Source organism: Hylobates moloch, unplaced genomic scaffold (assembly GCF_009828535.3).
Source record: "Hylobates moloch isolate HMO894 unplaced genomic scaffold, HMol_V3 SCAFFOLD_11, whole genome shotgun sequence".
In the NCBI taxonomy this organism is placed as follows: domain Eukaryota; kingdom Metazoa; phylum Chordata; class Mammalia; order Primates; family Hylobatidae; genus Hylobates; species Hylobates moloch.
This window is the reverse complement of record NW_026652286.1, coordinates 91,257,762-91,281,667: the sequence shown is the minus strand read 5'-3', so window position 1 is coordinate 91,281,667 and position 23,906 is coordinate 91,257,762. Positions and strand designations below refer to the sequence as shown.

The window sequence follows — 23,906 nt, the reverse complement described above, 5'->3', positions numbered from 1 at the left end:
AGATGAATGGATAAAGAAAATGTGGTACATATCCACAATGGAGTACTATTCAGCCGTAAAAGAGAAAGAGATCCTATCATCTGAAACAACATGGATGGAACTGATGTTAAGTGAAATAAGCCAGACACAGAGAGACAAACATCACATGTTCTCTTTCATTTGTGGGAGCTAAAAATGAAAACAATTGAACTTATGGAGATAGAGACAGAGAGAATGATAGTTACGAGAGGCTGGGAAGGGTAGTGAGGTTGAGGGGGAAAGTGGGGATGGTTAATGGGTACAAAAATATAGCTAGATAGAAGTGAATAAGATCTAGTATTTGATAGTACAACAGGGTGATTACAGTCAACAATAATTTACTGTACCCTTAAAAATAATTACAAGAGTATAATTAGATTGTTTGTAACACAAAGAATAAATTCTTGAGGTAATGGACATCCCATGTACCCTGATGTGATTATTACCCATTGTATGCCTATATCAACATATCTCATGTACCCCCATAAATATATACACCTGCTGGCCAGGTGCAGTGGTGTCTCATGCCTGTAATTCCAGCACTTTGGGAGGCCAAGGTGAGAGGATTGCTTGAGCCCAGGAGTTCAAGACCAGCCTGGGCAACATGGCAAAATCCTGTCTCTGCAAAAAAAATTTACAAAAATTAGCCGGGCGTGGTGGTGCACACCTGTAGTCCCAGCTACTAGGGAGTCTGAGGTGGGAAGATGGCTTGAGCCTGGGAGGTCGAAGCTACAGTGAGTCATAATCATGCTACTGCACCCCAGCCTGAAAGACAGAGTGAGACTCTGTCTCAATAAATAAATAAATACACCTGCTATGTATCCACAAAAATTAAAAACTAGTTAAAAAAATACATTTAAAAAATAAAAGCGTAGAAATGTGACAGAACAGTCTCAGTTTCCTGCAGTTAAAAGTTAGCATTGAAAGGCTAAAGAAAGTTAATGCCAAGTTGATCAGGTGAAATAGGTATACTTTTATTACTCTAGGAAATATAATGAACTATGATTTTTATATAAATTTTAAAATTATGGAAAATTTCAAAAATATCCCCCAATACAGGAAATAGTCCAATCAACCCCCATGTACCTATTACCTAGCTTCAACAATCTACTCCCTGAGAAAGAGTTGTACTTTAAAAAAAAAGTATTCTCTTCTACTGGATGTATACAACTACACAGCATTTAAGCAAGGAGCATTTGGGGGAAGACCTTTTTAACAACACTACCTTTAGCTTGCTTCTGCAGGTAGGCTTTGGAAGGCATCCATTGTAGATTCTGACATTTTCTCATCCTAGGAAAACAAGGAATAAACCATGAAACAAATTAAATTTAGAAGAGAAGCACTGAAACAAGTGTTCATTTTGTCTGCAACAATCAGTGAATCTTTATTCAGGTTCACATTTTTATAGTTGAAAAAAGGACTGCTCATTACTCAGATTAAATCTGAGCCTTTGAATCCCTGGATCAGCAATTTCACCTACCTTTAGGATCTAAAAGGAGCAAATATCAAATTGTTTTTGAAATGGGACTCAAATTTCTTGTAATCCAACACTGACTAGCACCACACACAAAATGATCAGTCATTATTTCTTGTAGTCACATCAGTCCTACTCTCTTACAAGGTTAATATTCATCAAGTAATCTCAACACAAAACAGACTAAAATTACCAAACAACTCCTTTGCCTACCACTACAATGCTATAATTAAATCTGGTGGCTTTGATATATACTTCACCCCTAAATTTAGATTTAATAAAATTCAAATGTAATCTGAAGTCTACAACTGCACTGAATCCACTTTAACTCTTAAATTTAGTGCAACTTTATCTTGCTATCATGTACTTTTTTGTGATCTGTGGATTATTTTACTTCTTTCCACTAATGGGACTGAGACAAGATTCTTGTTTAAGGTCAGACCAAACCAAAGCACAGAACTACTTCTTGTCTCCTAGAAATTATCTCCCCTGAAGTAAATAATGTAGCATTTCTCCTAACTATTCTATTAATCACTTTCATGTCACTCATTCATTCAGCAAATATCTATTGATACCTATTATTTGTGCCAGGTAGTTTACAAGATGCTTAATCACCAAAATTTCTGTTTATGCTACTATCTTGATCTATTTTAAATAAAGTATCCCAGATGGCAGAAAGTACCTCCACAAACTGACTAAAAAAGAGGAGAAAAAGTAGAGTAATAAAAATTTCCACATAAAAAAATTCCATATTAGGGGATGGCTAAAGGGTATAAAAAATAATTAGAAAGAAATGAATAAGACTTAGCATTTGATAGCACAACAGGGTGATTGTAGTCAATAATAACTTAATTGTACATTTAAAAATGACTGAAAGAGTATAATTGGATTGTTTGTAATACAAAGGATAAACGCTTAAGGGAATGGATACCCCACTCTACATGATATGATTATGATGCATTGCATGCCTGTATCAAAACATCTTATGTATACCATAAATATATATACCTACTATGTACCCATTAAAATTAAAACAAAACTTCTTAAAAAAAGCAATTTCATATGAGGCCAAGCACTGTGGCTCATGTTTGTAATCCCAGTACTTTGGGAGGCCAAGGCAGGAGGATCACTGGAGCCTAGGAGTTCAGTGTTGGCAGTGAGCTATGATCATGTCACTGCACTCCAGCCTGGGCAACAGAGCAAGACCCTGTCTCTTAAAAAAAAAATTCCATATGCATGAATATATTCTCAGAGAGAGTGAGAAAGCACAGATATTTATGCAAGGTATCTCTAATGTTTCCCGAATTGTCATAATTTTGTTGGGTCAACAAAATTTCAGTAGACCCAATAAAAATTATACATAAAGTTGTCAGGTTTTAAGTAGAAATCCTCCTGAGCTACAGTCTGATATGGTAGCCACTAGTTACACATGGCTTAAGTTAAACGAAATAAACAATGTGGTTCCTTAGTCACACTAATCACATGTCAAGCACTCAATAGCCACATGTGGCTAATGGCTGCCATACTGAACTAAACATTTCCATTATTGTTGTCTACTATTCCAATAGAACATTTCCATTGTTGCAGAACATTCTATTAATGACAGCACGGCCCCAGAGTATTTCTTATTTAAGCACAGCCTACACCACAAAATCTAACTATAACAAGTCTTGTAACTCAATGACAACCACATTCAGTTTCCTTATGCATCTCTGCAACAAACTAGGAATAAATAAGCAAGCTTCACGGTTGAGAGGTCAACATCTCAGAGTGAAACACCCACTTACTTGCAGCACTGCTTCTTTATATTGCGACCACCAAACTTGGGCTTATCTAAGCAATTAGTACAAACACCACAGTCCTCAGGCACCTGGCAGCCGGGACACTGCCCACACCGCCTTGATCGACGTCCTTTCTTTACTGGAGGTTCCTGGGGTGCCTTGTTTCTAGTGACAGGTTTAATTGGTTTGATGGGTGGAGCAAGAGGTTCAGCATCTTCTGAGCCAGCAATTGATGACTTGTCTGTTAAAGAAATGTGGCATTAGTTCCAAGGGAGTACTGAATTCGAACCTTGTTTTAATTGGTACTCCAAAAATGAAATATATTAAAGTAACATATTTATATACAGAACTCAGAATCTATTTTAAATAATTATTTAAATGTTTAAAAATGCCAATAACTTGGCCGGGCATGGTGGCTCATGCCTGTAATCCTAGCACTTTGGGAGGCTGAGCGGGGCAGATTACCTGAGGTCAGGGGTTTGAGACCAGCCTGGCCAACACAGCAAAACCCCTCTCTACTAAAAATACAAAAATTAGCCAGGCATGGTGGCACATGCCTGTAATCCTAGATACTCAGGAAGCTGAGGCAGGAGAATCGCTTGAACCTGGGAAGTGGAGGCTGTAGTGAGCCAAGATCGCGCCACTGTACTCCAGCTTGGGCAACACAATGAGACTCCGTCTCAAAAAAAAAAAAAAAAAAAAAGCCAATAACCTGCATCTTGATGAAAGCAAAATTCCAAATACTGAAAACAAAACAGTCTAATCTAAAATCAAGAATAGAAACCAAATGCTTCTAAGGATTCTTCAAACCTCTAAATTCGTTTTGAGTGGCTACTCTGCACTTAAGAACTATATGGCAGCCATGAGAATGTGCCTCCCAGACCTCCAACTACAGAAAGCACAACTGACCTGGGCCCCCGCTTCTGTGCTCTGAAATCCAGTGGTGCAGAGGCCACACTTACCATGGGCTTCCAGGCAGTGACTCGGTGGAAGAGTCACTCCTCCACCTGCTCCCGAGTTGGCCTGTTCCTGAGAGACACAAGACTCCCCTGACAGTCCACTTTTACTCAAAGACTCCTGGACAGCTTTGCCAAACCTTTCTTACCTGCACAGCAGTCTAGGAAGATTCTGCCTTCCTTCCCCTTCTCCTTCATGGGGGTGAGACGGGCATCACAGTCTGACAGCTCTCCCAGCCTTCCCTGGCTACCTCCCCGTTTTCCTTCTCAGGCATTTCTTCTAACAAAATCCTCATGTATTTAATCCCCTCTTGCCATCTGTTTTTCAGGGGACCTAGACTAACTATGAAGAGCCTACTGGGCATCCCCAGAATAATCAACAAACAAATCAAAAGCCTGTTCCGACTCCAAGATTGACCTTCTTGACCTACCATCATTCCCCATGGAAGACAAAATCTTTTCTCGTTCTTCCCATGGTAAGGCACTCAGGGTGGGCATGTCATCAGGAAACACAGCTCGTTTTCGGCCAAGGGCAACAGCTGCTCTTCTGCAGACATGTTTAATCCGGGGTCCTCGCACAGAGGTCTCTGATGAGTCACTTTCCTGACCCTGAATATGAGGCAATCCAAAAACAATAACAACCATACATGTTGAAATTATAACTGAACGAAGCCAAGGTATACTTGATCAATTTCATGATGATTTAGAATCAAAACATACAACTCTAAATTATTCCCAGCTGTTAAATCACATCAAAAGAGAAATAAACTATTACTGTATCCTAATTGGCAGCACAAAAAAAGGCCGCTAATCAAAAAATAAAAAACAGCTTGAGGTGGGAAGATCATTTGAGGCCAGGAGTTCAAGACCAGTATGGGCAACATAGCGAGAACCCATCTCTACACAAAATTTAAAAATTGGCTGGGCGTGGTGGTACACACCTGTAGTTCTAGCTACTCAGGAGGCTGGGACAAGAGGATCACTTGAGCCACCCTGTGTGACAGAGCGAGACCCCATCTTAAAAACGAACAAACAACTAAGCTTCTATTCCCAATTATACTACTATTTTAAATTCCCCTCAAAATTCAAGCCACCAGTCTATATTATCAAAAAGTTCAGTGTGGTATAAATATGGCTTATCTAACCAAAAACTATTTTTTATATTTCCTTGATCATCAGAGAAGTAGGGGTGAAATAACTTATAAATGAAAGTATAGATGGTGGCTCACGCCTGCAACTCCCAGCACTTTGGGAGGCCAAGGCGGGCAGATCACTGAGGTTGGGAGTTTGAGACCAGCCTGACCAACATGGAGAAACCCCGTCTCTACTAAAAATACAAAATTAGCTGGGCGTGGTGGCGCATGCCCGTAATCCCAGCTACTTGGGAGGCTGAGGCAGGAGAACTGCTTGAACCTGGGAGGCAGAGGTTGCAGTGAGCCGAGATCACACCATTGCACTCCAGCCTGGGCAACAAGAGTGAAATTCCCTCTCAAAAAAAGAAAAGTATAAAAGGCTCCAAAAGAAATGTCTCAGATTTTAAAGACTGCTGCTCCTATCACAAAAACATCCAACATGGTGTTAAAAATAAGTCCCATCATATTCCTGCTACAATTCTCAACTGGCAGAATTACTAAATGTAACTATGGCCCTAGGCTGAATAACATTAATTTTATTTATTTATTTTTTTTGAGACGGAGTCTCGCCCTGTCGCCCAGGCTGGAGTGTAGTGCCGTGATCTTGGCTCACTGCAACCTCCGCTTCCCGGGTTCAAGCGATTCTCCTGCCTCAGCCTCCCGAGTAGCTGGGACTACAGGTGCATGCCACCATGTCCGGCTAATTTTTGGGATTTTTAGTAGAGACAGGGTTTCACCGTGTTAGCCAGGATGGTCTCCATCTCCTGACCCCGTGATCCACCTGCCTCGGCCTCCCAAAGTGCTGGGATTACAGGCGTGAGCCACCGCGTCCAGCCCGTGAATAACATTACAAATCTAAGTTTATGGCCATCTTAATCTAACCTGATATGCTGCCATACATAGGCATCTACTACATGACAATTTTTTTAAAAGACCCTAAAGATCAGCAACTTTTCTCAGAAAAGGCCAGTGACTAGCTTACTTTGTTAAACAAATAAATAAAACAATAAAAAAACAAACAAAAATTGCTGGTCTTTGTAAAAACCTGTTTGGTATCATCTTAACTAACTGAATTCTATAGCTTTCCTGTTCCATGGCTCAAGGCTAAGTGCTTCTAATCTGTTTGTTTAGTTATTTATTTATTTTGAGACAGAGACTTACTCTGTTGGCCCAGGCTGGAGTGCAGTGGCAGGATCTCAGCTCACTGCCATCTCTACCTCTGGGGTTCAAGCGATTCTTGTGCCTCAATCTCCCCAGTAGCTGGGACTAGAGGCATGCATCACCATGCCTGGCTAATTTTTTTTTTATTTTTAGTAGAGATGAGGTTTCACCGTGTTGGCCAGGCCAGGCTGGTCTCAAACTCCTGACCTCAGGTGATCCGCCCACCTTGGCCTCCCAAAGTGATGGGATTACAGGCATGAGCCATTGCACCTGGCCAGTACTTCTCATTTGTATTCTGCAAAAACATATTATCTATTGCTCTAATCCCTCATTACGCAGAGGAAAAGAATGCTCCCCTCCGGTTTTCTATTCTATCGGGGATAGTAAAACAATTTGACTATTAAAATGTACCTTTAAAATTAAGTCCCAGGTTTGATTACATCAAACTCATAAGGTACAAACAACTCAGCATCCTCTGTGATACAGTCCCAACCTTAGTTCATTCAGCCTTAGTTCACCAAGTTTCCACAGGTGCCAATCCAGCTATCCAGTATTCCTCAAATATGTTTCTTACTTTTCCATTTCTACCCACACTGTTCTCTCTACTTAGAATGTTATGTCCTGCCATTTTCTACCTATCAAAATCCTACTGGTCCTTGAAGGACTACTGCAAATACCACTGCCTCCACCATACTTTTCTTGGTTCTCATAACTGGACGTAATTGAACCACTTAGCCTAAAACTTGCCCATAGAAAGGGCTCAATAAACTGTTAGCTTTAATAGGCAAGGTGGAAAAGAGTACCTGTGCTTTGGGCTGGTCAGTTTGTTTAAGACTCTTACTCTTCTCAATCTTGCAGAGCTGAGCTTTGGCCTTTTTTAGGAGGCTGGCAACCCTCTTGTCAGTCATTGGAAGCTTGTCTGCCTGAGCCAACATGGAGCCTATGGAGGAAGTGGAATGTTTAACAGTGCTAGATGAAGGAGTGGAAAGGCAGAGGGTTTTCTCCTTCTCCAGGGATGGGGCAGTTGGGCCGAGGTCCAAGTTGGTTTTTTCCAGATTTCCTCTCCCTTTCTTTATAAGTATTTTGGTTTTGACAGCTGTTGTATCCCCAAGAGTCACAGAAGTAATATCAGTCCCAGAATCATGTGATGAAGACTTCTTCCGCCCTGTTGCTTTTTTGGCAGAAGATGAAGTGGCAACATCTTCACCAACAACCTTCTCTTTGGAAACCCTACCCACAGGATACAAAGCAGAACTACTCTGAATTTCTGATCCCTTTTTCCTTTTCTCTTTCCTTGACTCCCGCTTATTCTCCTTTTCTCTCTCCCGGTCTCTCTCTCTACTCTTGTCCTTCTCCACGCTCTTGTCAGCATCTCGATCTTTGGACAGCTCCTCTGGGGCCTTGTCTTTATTTCTCCCTCTTTCAGTCTGAGAGCCTGGGGTAAACCAAGGGAAGAGAGGAGTAGGACTACTTGATGAAAATGGCTCTGCCGGAGCACTAGTCTGCTTCCTTGGTCTCTGATTTTTCTCTGCAGATTCCCCAGACTGAGTCAGGGAATGAGAAGGAAAAGTAAAAGTTGGGTTTAAGGCACTAGTGGCGAGAGGACTAACAGAAATGCTTAACGAGGAAGAGACAGAAGACGGGGGGGTGAGAGGTGACAGCTCAGAAGTACTAAGCCTTCCACTTCTTGTCCTCATGGAGTGAGAAGGAGATCTTGGTTCAGATCGAATAGGACTAAACACTTTTCTTTTCCTTTTTCTATTGGATACTCCTGAAGAAGATGTTCCAGCAGAAGTTCGATTACTAGGCAAGGTTACAGACTCAAATATTCTAGAGTGAGCCTCACTTGGAGTAAATCTTGGAGCTCTCAGAAGAGGGCTCCTTTTGTGCATATCAAACCTTGTTCCAGAATGGAGTGGCGAAAACAATCGGGCTGAAGCAGCGGTACCAGATGCAGAAAAACCAGATGCAAAGCCAACGTCCTCGGGAGTTAGTGGAGGGGGTCGGAAATTATCAAATATTGGTTTGCGAATAAGACCTTCTTTGGCATACTTTGCTGAGGAAAAGTATTGTGGCTCTGACCTAGAATGCTTTAAAGAAGTCCACCTAAATGTCGGTTCTCGCAAAATAGATTTTCGCTTCCCTTGCATAGGAGCAGTGGAAGCAGGCAAAAATGGTGATGCTAAGGGGATTGTTGGAGGCATAAGCCAAGGTGTGTGGTCAGAGATACTGGAGGCTGGCTGCAGTGGTGGTGGTGGAGTCAGCAGAGGTGGAGGTGGAGACGAGGAGGTCTGCTGCTGGGGGGCACTTTGTAGAGCTGATAATTTTTTCGTCGTTCTAGATCCAAAACTTCTCTCCGACACTGAATACCTTCTGCTTCTCCTATCATTACTCTCATTTTCTGGGGACTGGGGAATGGGCAGTGGAGTATGAACTTCAGGGGTATCGCTCCGCTCCTCAGGAAGTACCTGAATCTCCTCAGAAGCCTGAGAGTCTGTGGAGGTATCAACACTGGGGCTACTAGATCGGGAGGAGTCTGAAGACATTTGAGAGGAGTGCTGAGAAGCTGCACTTGATTTTTCAGAAGATCCACAGGACGGGGCACTGAATCTACTATTCGGTGTAGACTCTAATCGGGCAATTTTAATTGGAGGGTCATAATCCTCATCCTCTATAAACCGCCGAGGGGTCTTAATGATCCGCGAGGAGATAGCACTGACAACAGGCATGATGAACTGTCGAATATTTTTGACCTGTGTCTTCACCTTTCTTCCCTGCAGCTGAGCTGCTTCTTTTTCAATTTTCTTTTGAGCCCCCTTTTTTGCCCTCTGTAAGAGTTGCTTAGCAATGGTTGCATCTGTCCTTTTTGAAGAAGGAATGATCCTAACTGGCTTAATCCTTCGAGGGCTTTGTCTGACAACTGTCTTATCTTCTTTTGTAAGTGGAGGTGTTCCTTCCTTGTCTTTCCGGACTTTCTGGGGCTTTTCCAGTTCAGAATTAATGAGGAGACCCGAAGGGGTCTTTATCCTTTCTGTTGATGGAGGCCTTCCTCTCCGTCGTACAATTTGTACCCCCTTCCTTCCTATTTGAAGCTTCCCTGTCTTAAACTTAGACTTGAGAGGAGAGAGTTTACCTGCTCTTAATTTTTTAATCTTTGTGGCTTGCTGAAACGTAGCAGAAGGTGTCCTTTTAATTTTTTTCAGGCTATCTTCTTTGTTTCCCTTTGGTAACTCTGAAATGTCCTTTCCATGTGTTATTTTGATTTTTACTCCAGGGAAGGTGGGAGGTCTTCCTCTCTTCTTTTCTATACTTTTAGAATCTTTCTTCTTGATCTTATCTCCAGATTTGGTCTCTGATTTATTTAGAGGGGAAAACACAGATGGATCTGAGAGGATAGCTGAATTTCGGTCAGAGCCACTTCTAGGTCTCCCACGAGGTTTTCGAGGACTAGTTTTAACTGTGTATAGAAATTAAACAATGAAGAGCATATATTTAGCTGTGTAGTTTAGGTTTTAACTAAGCTGAATATAACTTAGCACTGGCCATTTTGTACTGAGTTCAACTTGAGTCTAATGAGTCAATCAAACATCTTAATTGTGCTTAGTTTCTTTTCACCCAAAATTTGCCTCAAAGAAATCAGCAAATAACATTCCACCTGAAAGAACATTTAATTACTTTTTTGATACAAAAAGATAATAAAAAGTTTTCAGTTGAACAATTAATCCACAAAACTGATTTTCCTACAATTTTAGATGAGCAAGAAGGTTTTTTCTGAATTCAAAGGAATTGTAAAGAAAAAAAATCTGAACTTCCTCGCCATATCCTAGCCACCAAGATTAACATTTAAGAATATGCTTCTAGTTAGTCATCCCATCTTTCCAATTCAGAATTCTGGCTTTGAACAAATTTGAACACGCTGCTCTTCAATCATCAACATACCAACTCCCTGGGCAGCTCAGAGTCCCATATTTCAATCTGTTTTGCCAAAGTAGACTAAGAAAATTTTACTGAATAGAAAAATGTTCATTCATGACACATCAGAATAAGATCACTGAACTCGGTGGCATGTGAACTAATCAGTGAAGTGACATAATGATGTGTCCACTAAATCTACTCCCCTGCCTAGAGGTTCTTGCGCTAGTCTCAAGTTGCAAAAAGATTTAACCTTAACTGATGTCAACAGCAAAATGACAACTTATTAAATCAAAGTTCTATTTTAAATAAAAGGAATTTGCCAATTTATAAATAAGCTCAGTTTGCTGCTTTTCAAGCCATTCAAGAAAACTAGACTGTTTCTAAAACACCTTGTATAAACCTATATTTTAAAAAGTAGTAAGAGTAGGCTATTTTATCAAATCTTCTTTTCCCTTTTGATAACATTCTTTTGAGACTAAAACTTCCCTTAATAGGCACCAAAAGAGATGAACATTTTTACAATGGAACTACTTTCTAACAGAACAGAAGTCAACAAAGGTTTTATTGTTGAGCTTTCTAAATATAAATGCATTCCTCATCAATTAATTTATGAGACTTCCTTTAATAGATTAAGGATTCACAGCTCCTTTCTCAACATATCCTAATTACAACAAAGGTAATAAACTAGGAGACAGCAGAGAAACCATGTTTCATTTCTCAAATAATGAAGCATATCAAGATGGTTTCTTAGAAAACAAGACAACATTCAAGGTAGACTGGTAGTCAAGAAAAAAACTTAAGAGGAAACTATCATGAAAAAGTTGTGAATTAACAAAATAAAACTCCTGCCCGGAGCCTGGGTGACAGAGTGAGACTCCGTCTTAAAAACAAAAACAACAAACAAAACAACTCCTGCCCAGAAATACATCAAAAGATTCCTTACCATTGTGGTAGACTTGAACCTGGCCAATCAGAGGGCTTTATCAATTCTGAAAACCTCTTCTATCCTACTTTTTAAAAACTGCTTTTGGTAGATAAGTAGAAGCAGCAGAACAGAGAAGAGTCCCAGCACTGCTGCTAACTTCCCTGATCCACAACATATCCAAAGAACTCTCAAACTGGTTATAAATCATTACTCATGTATTTCATGGACCTCATTTTGTCATCTATAAACAAACAAACAAAAATCCCAGATGATCTATCAAATTCCTTTCCTATATGAAGTTTTAAGACTTCATCACATGTTAAAGAGAACACTGCTACTGGCCAACTGCCCCCAACTAGAATGGCAATACCACTCCTCTTTAAGAAAACAAAAACTGTCAACTTGGATGTTTGAATTAGATGATAATATATGATGAAGTGAGACCCTAATGCTAGCACACATCACAAGCTAAGTCAATGTCAAAAAGCAGAAACAGCTAACAATATCATATTTAGCTGGAGTATCTATCCACATAAAATCAAAGAAAACCATATATGAAGTCAGAATGGCAGCACAGATGAGGAATGCATTTTCATCAAAAGATACATAGCTTTCTCCTATACAGAACTGAATTCGGCAAGCCATTAAATGTTATTTCCATTGAGAGTCTTCTCTTAGGAAACTGCTTGTAAGTCTAGAATTTCAAGATATTCTAGATATTTTGTTGGTGAGAATAATGACAAATATTACTAATTTTCCATTTTTTTATTTTAATACAGCCTTTCAAGAATCAGGTAAAAATGTTTCATATAATGCCAATATTTTGTTTTTGGTTCTTTGACAACAGTGGACCAAATTTCATCTGAAAAAAATAATGGCCAAATTATTCCCAAAGACACATACACTACCACATAACACAAAATGTGTAAATCTGAGGATACTCTTAGTAGGTTACCTTCAGTTTGCCTACCAGATTTCCCAGTAATTCTGTGGAAACCTACTTCCCATGCCCCAAGTAGTTCCCAGAGACAAAGAATAAACCCAATGTGGCCTTATAGATAAGAGTCCCATAAAGAAGTCTAGCTCATCAGCCATTTCCTAACCCAAGTATGGTAGAGCATCCTTTACATGCAGAGAAGGCAAGGGGAAGCCACAATCTCCTAACAAACAAACTTAAAGGCACCATGCACTTAATTGGCCGTACCTGAAGGAGACCTTGTGGGACTTCGCACTCTGACTTCTTCATCTGAGCCAAAACCTAAGAATTGCTCATCCTACAACAAAGGAAAATTATTTTAAAATCAGAAGCAAAAACGTGCATACAAACACATCCCAAAGAAATGCCCAGAGGAGACACAAATGAATTTGGAAAATTTGCCTTTATATATTAATTATCATCATTCAAATGGATACTATAAAATAACTAATATTGAAATAAATGGAGCCAGCCATACAGCTTTATTACAGACAAATAGGAGCTGTGTAGTAACTGAAAAATGCATTGAAATGTCATCTTTGGTGCATAGTACACAGAGGATAGTCCTAAATTTCAAACTATAGATACAGCCCAAAACAATTAAAGGACAACTTTAAATCAGGTAAGCAAATAAGTATAATGGCAGAAACATACAGCCCCAATACAACAAACAAATGCTTTTCAAAAAGTATTTAAGTCTACAGACACATAAGGAGTAACATAAACAATATAATAATCTCTTGCCTTCTAAATATTAATAGAGACTGAAAGTGCCATAATTGTCAGTTCCTTAACTCAGGAATTGACATTTAGATGTGATTTCTGTACATTTGAGATCCAGAGAGTCTCAACATGCATTTTATGGCATAATTTTAAAAATGCCTGTGATAAGAGACTTAATGGTGGGCAGCAGCGTTTGTGAAAGGGATCATGAATTGACCGCATATAGGATGAAATCCTTTACTAAAACTTAGGGAAGCATCCTATTTTCAGTTATAGTTGGAAAGGACAAAAAGCAAAAGCTTCTGCTTACCTCTAATTTTTAATCTGCTCTATAAAAAAAAAAAAGGATTTGTTTAACCTATTTTGCACAAGTTCTCAAGAAAGATGGTCTATTTAAACAAACTGATTAATAGAAATTCAATGATTCAGAGAATGAGTTCTTTCCAGAGAGAGACACAGAATGAAAGAATTTCAGATTCCAGAAACAAAATCCATATAAAACAAGAACAAAATAAGGAATGAAGAACAGATATTCTGGAACCTACAATTTATAGTAGTAAGTCCCAAACTGAGTTCCAATGACAAAAGCATTAACATTTTCCTCTCAAGGGGTAAGATCACACGTATGTGGACAACATGAATGATTTTCTGAAGGATTATTTTCTCAGTTAATTTAAAACTAGAGTCAGGTGCTAACTGTCTTAGCCATTTTTCAGCCATGACTATATTAAAAGACATATATAACTTTTAGGACAAATTAGCAGGTTCATCTCTTAAATTTAAATGCTTTAGAGGAGCAAAACATTTAAGGCCCAGCCTTTGCATACTAGGCAACTGAGAGAAAAGTCTTACTGGCATCTAAAAAGGTTTTTGCTCTGAGATTGCTAAGATTAAAGTATTGGGCTATTTAAGAAAAGGCTGAAATTCTCCTCTTCAAAGACATCTGAAAAAGTATTATAATTTTTTTTTTTTTTGAGACGGAGTCTTGCTCTGTCACCCAGGCTGGAGTGCAGTGGCCCGATCTCAGCTCACGGCAACCTCCGTTTCCTGGGTTCAAGCGATTCTCTTGCCTCAGCCTCCTGAGTAGCTAAGACTACAGGCCCTTGCCACCATGCCTAGCTCATTTTTGTATTTTTAGTAGAGACAGCGTTTTACCATGTTGGCCAGGTTGGTCTCAAACTCCTGACCTCAACTGATCCGCCCGCCTCGGCCTCCCAAAGTGCTGGGATTACAGGCATGCACCACTGTGCCCAGCCATGAAAAAGTATTATAATTCTAAGAATGTATGAAACCTAAATTTAAGGAACACAGACTAGAGTAATTTTTTTTTAAATTACATATTTTGCTCAGGCTGGTCTTTAATTCCTGGTCTCAAGTGATACTCCTGCCTCAGCCTCCTGCGTAGCTGGGACTACATACATGCACCACCATGCCTGGCTTACTGGAGTACTTTTTACAGTTTCTTCTTTGATCACTAATTTAAATTCTTACATGTAAGTTCTTTTTTTGTTGGTTTTTTGTTTTTTTTTTTGAGACAATCTTGCTCTGTTGCCCAGGCTGGAGTGCAATGGTGCCACCTCAGCCTGCTGCAGCCTCTGTCTCCCGGGTTCAAGAGATTCTCATGCCTCCCAAGTAGCTGGAATTACAGGCATGTGCCACCACACCTGGCTAATTTTGTATTTTTAGTAGAGATGGGCTTTCGCAATGATGGCCAGGCTGATCTTGAACTCCTGGCCTCAAGTGATCCACCCACCTTGGCCTCCCAAAGTGCTGGGATTTACAGGCGTGAGCCACTGTGCCCAGCCGGCTCTTTTTACTTAAAAAAAATTTTAAGTAAATTCTTACTGTGAACATTATTTGTGAATAAGAAAAATTCTCTCTTGGCCAGCACAGTAGCTCATACCTGTAATCCCAGTGCCTTGAGAGGCCGAGATGGGAGGACTGCTTGAGGCCAGGAGTTCAAGACTAGCCTGGGCAACATAGTGAGTCTTTACAGAAAATTTTAAGATTAGCCAGTGCTCACTCTGTCACTCAGGCTGGAATGCAGTGGTGTGATCACAGCTCACTGCAGCCTCAAACTCCTGGGCTCTACCGATGCTCCTGCCTTAGCCTCCTGGGCAGCTGGGACTACAGGCATGTACCAGCACCCAGCTAATTTTAAAATTTTTTACAGAGACAGGGTCTCACTATGTTGCCCAGGCTGGTCTCAAACTTCTGGACTCAAGTGATCCTCCCATATTGGCTTCCCAATCTAAAAAAATCTAAAACTAATTTTAAAATAAAAAAATTATCTCTCTTCATCTTAAAACAAATTAGTATATAACTAACCTAAGACATGTGAATCTGAACCCCAGATAAATTTCTGGAATCCTTTTCAGGGTTTACACTTGTAGGCTACAACGTTACCAAAAAAACAAAACAAAACAAAACAAAACAAAACAAAAAAAGCCAAAACTCCTAACAGCACAATTAATGTAAAATCTTACCACAATAATGAAATTCCATACCATTAACTTTTAAAATGCACTTTCAGGCAGGAAAAAAAGACATTAAAAACAGTAACCCTAAAATATATTTTGAGGAAAACGCAAATAAAATAGGCAATGGCAAATCACTTCAGAAACAAAAAAATCATAGAATATTATAATTGTAGAGGGGGCCAATCCAGTCTTCTCATACGTGATGCCAGTGAGGAGAGTGCTGGATGTGGGGAGAGAAGGGGTGGTTTAGGGTCTCAGTCTGATTCTCTTAGACTACGTAATCTTAGACAACTCACTTACTGTATCTGTCCCTTAATTTCATTTTTTATTTGAATATTGTAAGGAATAAATAACTTATGTGAAATCACTTGGAAGACTATAGGCAGCATACATATGAGGGGACTTCAAAAAGTTCATGGAAAATGGAATTAAAAGATAAAAATTAAAAATATAAATTTTATTTCTCAACATAATCTCCAAGGTCAAGACACTTTTGTAAGCCATGATACCAGCTATTTAGGCCATCCCTAAAGAACTGGGGGTCGTGGGAACTGAAATATTTTAATGCAGTGATTTTTACATTATTAACTGAAGAAAAATGGGTGCCCTTCATAGATTTCTTTTTTTTTTTTCTTTTTAAGATGGAGTTTCACTCTGTCACCCAGCTGTAGTGCAGTGGCACAATCTTGGCTCACTGCAACCTCTGTCTCCTGGGTTCAAGTGATTCTCCTGCCTCAGCCTAGATGCTCTGCCTCCTTCATAGATTTTTAAGATTGGGAAACAAAAAAGGCAAAGGAGACAAATCAGCATACTTAATGATACTGAATGACTTCTCATCAAAAATCTCACAAAATAGCCCTTGTTTGATGAGAGGAATGAGCAGGAACATTGTCATGATGGAGCAGGACTCTCTGATGAAGCTTTCCTGGGCATTTTTCTATTAAAGCTTTGGTTAACTTTCTCAAAACACTTTCAAATAAGCTGATGCTATCATTCTTTGGTCCTCCAGAAAGTCAACAAGCAAAATGCCTTGAGCACCCCCAAAAAACTATTGCCATGACCTTTGCTCTTAAACAGTCTGCTTTCGCTTTGAGTGGACCACTTCTACCTCCTGGTAGCCATTACTTTGTGCTTTGTCTTCAGGATCGTATTGGTAAAGCCATGTTTCATCTCCTGTTACAATTCTTCAAAGACATGCTTCAGGATCTTGCTCCCACTTGTTTAAAATTTCCATTGAATGCTCTACACTTGTCTGCAGCTGATTTGGGTGCAATGGTTTTGGCACCCATTTGGTAGAAAGTTGCTCAACTTTAGTTTATTTTTCTTTTGAGACAGAGTTTCCCTCTTGTCACCCAGGCTGGAGTGCAATGGCACAATCTTGGCTCACTGCAACCTCCGCCTCCTGGGTTCAAGTGATTCTCCTGTCTCAACCTCCCAAGTAGCTGGGACTACAGGCATGCACTACTACACCTGGTTATTTTTGTATTTTTAGTGGAGATGGAGTTTCGTCATGTTGGCCAGGCTAGTCTCGAACTCCTCACCTCAGGTGATCCACCCACCTTGGCCTCTGAAAATGCTGGGATAACAGGCATGAGCCACCACGCCCAGCCAACTTTAGTTTTTCAGTCAGAATTGTGTAAGCTGAACCAATTGAGATGTCTATGGTGTTGGCTATTATTTGTGCTGTTAATCATCATTTCTCTTCAATTACGGCATGAACAAGATGAATTTTTTCCTTGCAAACTGGACAGTCTGCTACTACAGGCTTCATCTTCAACATCATCTTGTCCCTTCTTAAAATTAGCTATCCAATTATTTATTTGGGGCATTGTCCCCATAAACTTTATGTAAAGCATCAATGATTTCACCATTCTTTCACCCAGCTTCACCATAAATTTTATGTTTGTTTTTGCTTCAATTTTAGCAGAACTTATGTTGCTCTGATAGGGGCTCTTTTCAAACTGATGTCTTATCCTTCTTAGTGCCTCAAACTACATCCTGTTCAGATATGTTATGACAAGTTAGTGCAAGTTTATTTTGGTGCATAAAAAATTTTGAAATTCTGCACTTTTTTCATAGTATGTATTTTTCCATGAGTTTTCTTTGAAGTCCTCTCACATAGTAGTTCTTATTGTTGCATTTGAAGAAAATGAAGCTCTAAGAGGCCAAATGACTTGCCCAAGACTACACAGTTAGCTACAAAGAACCTAAGTGTCTAAACTGGCTGTACAATAGTCTTCTTACCATAATAGATACAATATAAAACAATAAATATTTAAAGGAATTGAATAAGTTGTCTATAGCACAAAAATTGCTATTCTTTTAGCTACTGTAAAAGTCACATGATGGCCATTTTCAGATCCTTCAAATTTCTGATTAATTCGCTCTTTTCCTGAATTACGGAACAACCTGCTAATCTGCATTTCACAAAGACATCTGGGGATTTCCCAACACTTACTAGGGGACTACACTACTAAATACATGCATTTTATGCTCCAAATGCTACAATGACTGACAGCTCAAGCAACTATACATACAATAACCAACAGGTAAAGTATTCAACAGGTATTCAACAGGTAATAAAAAGTTATTAATCTTTAAAAGAAATGGGCTGGGTGCAGTGGCTCATGCCTGTAATCCCAGCACTTTGGGAGGACAAGATAGGAGGACTGCTTGACCCCAGGAGTTCAAGACCAGCCTGGGCAACACAGCAAGACCCCATCTTTATTAAAAAAATAAAAATAAAAAATAAAGATAAATGTAAGAGATACACACTGCTAGGTTCATTATTAACAACCTGATGAGTCATTTTTATATATTTTAAACTTTTACAAAATGTTAACTATATAATCCTAACTGCAATGTATTCCAAAACAAGAGTTCCACTGAGCTGTCAGGCAGTTTAACTGTCAATATTTAAAGTTTCTAAGTACTTTCCAAAATGACAGGAAAGATTAATTCGTTTTCCTTCTGGTCTTGTACTTGGAATAAGGAAATAAAAAATAAGTAGTCAGCCCGGGCGCGGTGGCTCACGCCTGTAATCCCAGGACTTTGGGAGGCCGACATGGGAGGATCACGAGGTCAGGAGAGCGAGACCATCCTGGCTAACATGGTGAAACCCTGTCTCTACTAAAAAATACAAAAAAATTAGCCGGGCGTGGTGGCGGGCGCCTGTAGTCCCAGCTACTCAGGAGGCTGAGGCAGGAGAATGGCGTGAACTCGGGAGGCGGAGCCTGCAGTGAGCCAAGATCGCGCCACTGCGCTCCAGCCTGGGCGGCAGAGCGAGACTCTGTCTCAAAAAAAAAAAATAAATAAATAAAAATAAGTAGTCAAAATGAACTATACTTTTACCCAAGAACTTTATTTGCACTTGAAATATTGATTTCGTGAAGCACGCTTTAAAAAATAAGTACCCATTGTTTAATCCAGACAGCTTAGCCAAAAAACAAAAGCTGTCACTGTTATGTTAAAGAGCTCCAGTCTTCTAACTTGGAACTTCCAAGCCTATGTAAGAGCCCTAAAAAAACAAAACAAAATAAAACAAAACCAAAAAACTAAGTAAAGCCAAGTTGAGAAAGCACTAGGAAAGAAGGCTACAAGAGGGTGCTGCAGCTGGGCATGGTGGTTCACACCTGTAATCCCAGCACTTTGGAAGGTAGAGATGGGTGGGTCACCTGAGGCCAGGAGTTCGAGATCAGCCTGGCCAGCATGGCGAAACCCTGTCTCAACAAAATATACAAAAATTATCCAGGTATGGTGGCACGCGCCTATAGTCCCAGCTACTCGGGAGGCTGAGGCACGAGAATTACTTGAACCTGGGAGGCAGAGGTTGCACTGAGCCAAAAGCTCGCACCACTGCACTCCAGCCTGGGTGATAAAGCGAAACTCCGTCTCAAAAATAAATAAATAAATAAATAAATAAATAAATAAATAAATAAATAAATAAAGAGGGTGCTGCAAAAAAGTCCTCCTTTCACTGCACTATCATGAGCAACAGGCTTCTCATTTTGCTCCATCACCCCCCTTAAGCACGTGGGGTCCCTGGGGTTGGAAACAAGGTAAGAGTGTTGGCTTCCCAAGGATTTAAACTTACCTAGAAATCAAAAGACTAAGGTAATATGTGTATAAAAAAGACAAACGAAGCTACAATTAAATCCACGTTTGGCATCGTGGCATCATAAGCCTGGACAGCCCTGAAGAGAGAGGGTACAGGAGACATCATGCTATACATGGCTAAGGACTCCTGGGAACTGGGCCCAGGCAACCATTCATCACACATACTTTTCCTTTCAACATGGCTTACTCTGATGAACACAGCATTCCAAGACAGTATAGCCACAAAACCTAAACCTTGCTGACACCGATGTCCTTGGAGACCAGATCACCAAGATTTCATTTTCTTACCAGCAAAGATAGAAAAACACCCTTGCCAAGTAGAGCACTGTAAAATACTGTTAACTCATATTTAGCTTCCAGTGATTAAGACAGCAAATTAAGCTATGTAATGTCACTTCCTAAGTTAAATCTAACTGTAAAAATAATAAACATGTAGAACTTCTTTCTGACCCCTGCAACTCTACTCTGGGGTAACCAGTTATTTGAGAGCTTCCAAACATACCTTTACCACTAAATTCACCTTATTCATAAATATCTTAATATTCAGAAATTTTATTTTAGTGGCAAAGTTTTAATTCTTTAGTGGCTGGTTATTTTTGTGAGTGACGAAACAACAGGAATATTTCTCCCACAAAAGAACCTAAGTGAACCCCAAATAAGTATTACACATAATGTTTGTGTATAAAATGTAAGATATATTAGAAAAATACATGAAATTCCGTGTTTCAAGAAATTATGTACTACTAAGACAACTTTTCAAACAAAGCAATATTTAATTCATTTGTTCATTCAAAAAACATTTATACACTTGCCCTAGGGCTATATGTTCCAGATACAACATTGAGTAAGACACGATTCCTGCTCCCAAGAAGCATCTAAGGCAGACAGGCAGTGTGCAATTTCAGCCTTCCTTTTAAAAATCAGTCTCATTAAAATGTCACTAAAGAATAGCTGGGTATGGTGGTGTGCGCCTGTAGTCCCAACTATTTGGGAGGCTGAAACAGAAGGATCACTGGAGACCAGGAGTTCAAGGCTGTGGTGCTCTATTATTGCACCTGTGAATCCAGTGCACTCCAGCCTGAGCAACATGGCCAGATCCTGTCTCTAAAAAAACAATGTTACTGAAGGATAAAATACTATGTAATTCATATTCTGGAATAAAAAAATTTTGCTTAAATCTTGAAGGCTGGGTGTGGTGTCTCATGACTATAAACCCAGCATTTTGTGAGGCCAAGGCAGGTGGATTGCTTGAGCTCCGGGAGTTCGAGACCAGGCTGGGCAACATGGTGAGACCCCCATCTCCACTAAAAATACAAAAAAATAGCTGGGTGTGTTGGTGCATGCCTGTGGTCCAGCTACTCTGGAGGCTGAGGTAGGAGGATCCTTGAGCCTGGGGGATGGAGGTTGCAGTGGGCTAAGATCATGCCACTGCACTCCAGCTTGGGTGACAGAGCAAGTCCCTATCTCAGAAAAAAAAAAAAAGTTTATTCTTCCTTCTATATTAGTATGTGGTTCATGGAGAAATATTCAAATTTCAAAATTCTTCCAAAGGATGGCAATGTATATCTCCATTCCTCAGTATTGTAACTAGGCACTCCAGGGCTAGAAATCAGAGTTTAGGCAATCAAGACCTAAATTATCTATAGTAATTAGATGGGACAGTTTCTAGTAATACCACTGATCTCATAAAATTTCAACTGATAAACTGTAATGTTTTCTTCCCTATCCCCAACTAAAATGCATAGCTTTTAGTTCTTCCTTAAATTCTTCCCAGTTGGGCCTGGGGCAGTGGCTCAAGCCTGTAATCCCAGCACTTTGGGAGGCCAAGGCAGGCAGATCACTTCAGGTCAGGAGTTTGAGACCATCCTGACATGACCAGAGACATGGTGAAACCCTGTCTCTACCAAAAATACAAAAATTAGCCGGGCGTGGTAGTGCCTGCCTGTAATCCTAGCTACTCGGGAGGCTGAGGCAGGAGAATTGCCTGAACCTGGGGCTGGGGGTTGGGAGGGCCGGGTAGAGGATGCAGTGAGCCAAGAGCTCATGCCACTGTACTCCAGCCTGGGCAACGGAGCAAGACTCCATCTCAAAAAAAAAAAATTATTTTCAATATACCATAGTCAGAGCAAAAATTACTCGCCTAGAGTTCTTTACCTACCAGGCTAAGATGGAGGCTCCAAAACTACTTTGAGAATTCCTCTATTGAATTAAGTTCCAATACTCCTGGCCTCAGATGAATACAGCCTAGGATGACTTTGCTCACATCCTCACCTTCCTTTTCTAGCAAGAGACTCCTAGGTACTTCACAGCATTTAATTAAGTGGTAGGCATCTCAAACATGCCCTTTAGCACCTGTATCTTAGCATTCTTCTGTTTCCAAAATTTTTAGTTTTATGAAAAATCAGGGCCTGGCATGGTGGCTCACATCTGTAATCCCAGCACTTTGGGAGGCTGAGATGGATGGATCATTTAAGGCCAGAGTTCAAGATCAGCCTGGCCAACATGGTGAAACCCTGTCTCTACCAAAATTAAAAATTTGGTGGGCGTAGTGATGCATGCCTTTAATCCCAGCTTCTTGGGTAGCTGATGCACAAGAATCACTTGAACCCAGGAGGCAGAGGTTGCAGTGAGCTGAGACTGTGCACTGCACTCCAGCCTGGGTAACAGAGCAAGACTCTGTCTCAAAGGAAAAAAAAAAAAAAGAGTTTGAAAAATCAAATTCCTTCAATTACAAAACTAATTTCAATGAATCAATTGAAAATAACATCAATACCATAGACAGTATCAAAATCACTCCTGATGCACTTGTTTTTTGAAATACTTTGTTTTGAAGGCTTCTAGTACCATTATATATCATTCAATCAAATGAGGAGGCCACAGGAGAACTAACAAAATTACTGAGAACAACTAAAGTTGAAGAAATATCCAGGAGATAAACTGTGCATCTTGGCAGCGATAAGTTTAAAAAGAATACCACTTCCCGTTTGGGAATTTATTCCAGGTAGCTATCACTTCAGCTGGCACATTTCCCCTTGTGGCTACTGCTACAAGCTTTACAATACCAAGGTCTTAATGTTGCACCTTAAAGACATGCTCACATAATTACTAGTATTAGCAGAAGGAATTTTAAAAAATGTGTTCACACATTTGTCTTCTTTAGAGTGTGTACTCTGAGGATAGAAACAGTTTCCCTATTCATTTTTGTATTTCTAATATCTAGCACAAATTTGGCACCCGATAAATGTTTGTAAAATGAAAATAAAAGAAATGCAATAAACTTGTTTTAAAAACATTAAATACCGACTGTGGTAATAGTACTATAGTAGAAAATACTGAGGGACTTCAAAGAATTACACAATATGATTCTTACTTTTAAGAATGCATAGGGGCAGGACGAGGTGGCTCACACCTGAAATCCTAACAATGGGAGGCCGAGAAGGAAGGATGACTTGAGCCCAGGAGTTCTAGATCAGCCTAGTTCTAGACCAACATAGTGAAACGCTCTCTCTACAAAAAATAGAAAAAATTAACTAGGTGTGGTAGGTGCCTGTAGTCCCAGCTACTTGGGAGGTTGAGGTGGGAGAATCACTTAAGTCCAGAAGATACAGGCTGCAGTGAACTGTGATCGAGACACTGCACTCCAGGCTGGATGACAGAGTGAGACCCTGTCTCAAAAATAAAACAAAATAAAATAAATTTGAAAGCATCTCAAAAAAAAAAACACATAGGGAGAATGCCCTCAGGTTGGGAGGACAGACTGTACCAATTCATTCATTCACTCACTCATTAAAATATATATCGGCCATTCCTAGGCTACGGTATGAAAACAGAGATAAAGGACAGCTTCTATCTTTAAGGACCTGCTAGTCTTAAAAACAGATGAGTAAATTAATGAAAAATCGTATGTTGCCTGCTATGCTAGAGGAAGACACTGCTAGAGGAGCACAGCAGAAAGACAATTAACCCAGTCAAGGAGAAAGGATCGGGAAAGCCATTGCAGAGAGGATGAAAACTTAATCTTTCGAAGGATGATAAAGCTGGTGGGGGTTGGGGGAGGAGTGTACTGCAAGCAGAGAGAATAACACATACAAAGGCACAGAGGCACAAAAGAATGTGGCATGGAGTGAAATTAAAAACAGTTCCATATGACTGAGGCCTTAGCTGATGTGGGAAAGGGGCAAAAGATATTGAGGGGAAAAAAAGGCGGTCAGGCGTGGTGGCTCACACCTGTAATCCCAGCACTTTGGG

At 40.0% G+C, this 23,906-nt stretch overlaps 1 protein-coding gene across 6 annotated transcripts in view; it reads right to left on the bottom strand.

Moving 5' to 3' along the window:
* The window catches only part of KMT2A (lysine methyltransferase 2A), an 89,782-nt gene that overhangs the window by 44,032 nt on the left and 21,844 nt on the right, over positions 1 to 23,906 (bottom strand). For 5 of the 6 annotated variants that reach the window (XM_058446332.1, XM_058446334.1, XM_058446333.1 and 2 more), the window contains 5 exons: positions 12,568 to 12,637; positions 7,327 to 9,980; positions 4,661 to 4,838; positions 3,280 to 3,514; positions 1,244 to 1,308 (listed from right to left, as the gene is read on the bottom strand). In XM_058446332.1, coding sequence (XP_058302315.1) covers positions 1,244 to 1,308; positions 3,280 to 3,514; positions 4,661 to 4,838; positions 7,327 to 9,980; positions 12,568 to 12,637 — 3,202 coding nt within the window. The remainder of the gene's footprint in view (positions 1 to 1,243; positions 1,309 to 3,279; positions 3,515 to 4,660; positions 4,839 to 7,326; positions 9,981 to 12,567; positions 12,638 to 23,906) is intronic. The other variant, XM_058446337.1, reaches the window with a different exon arrangement.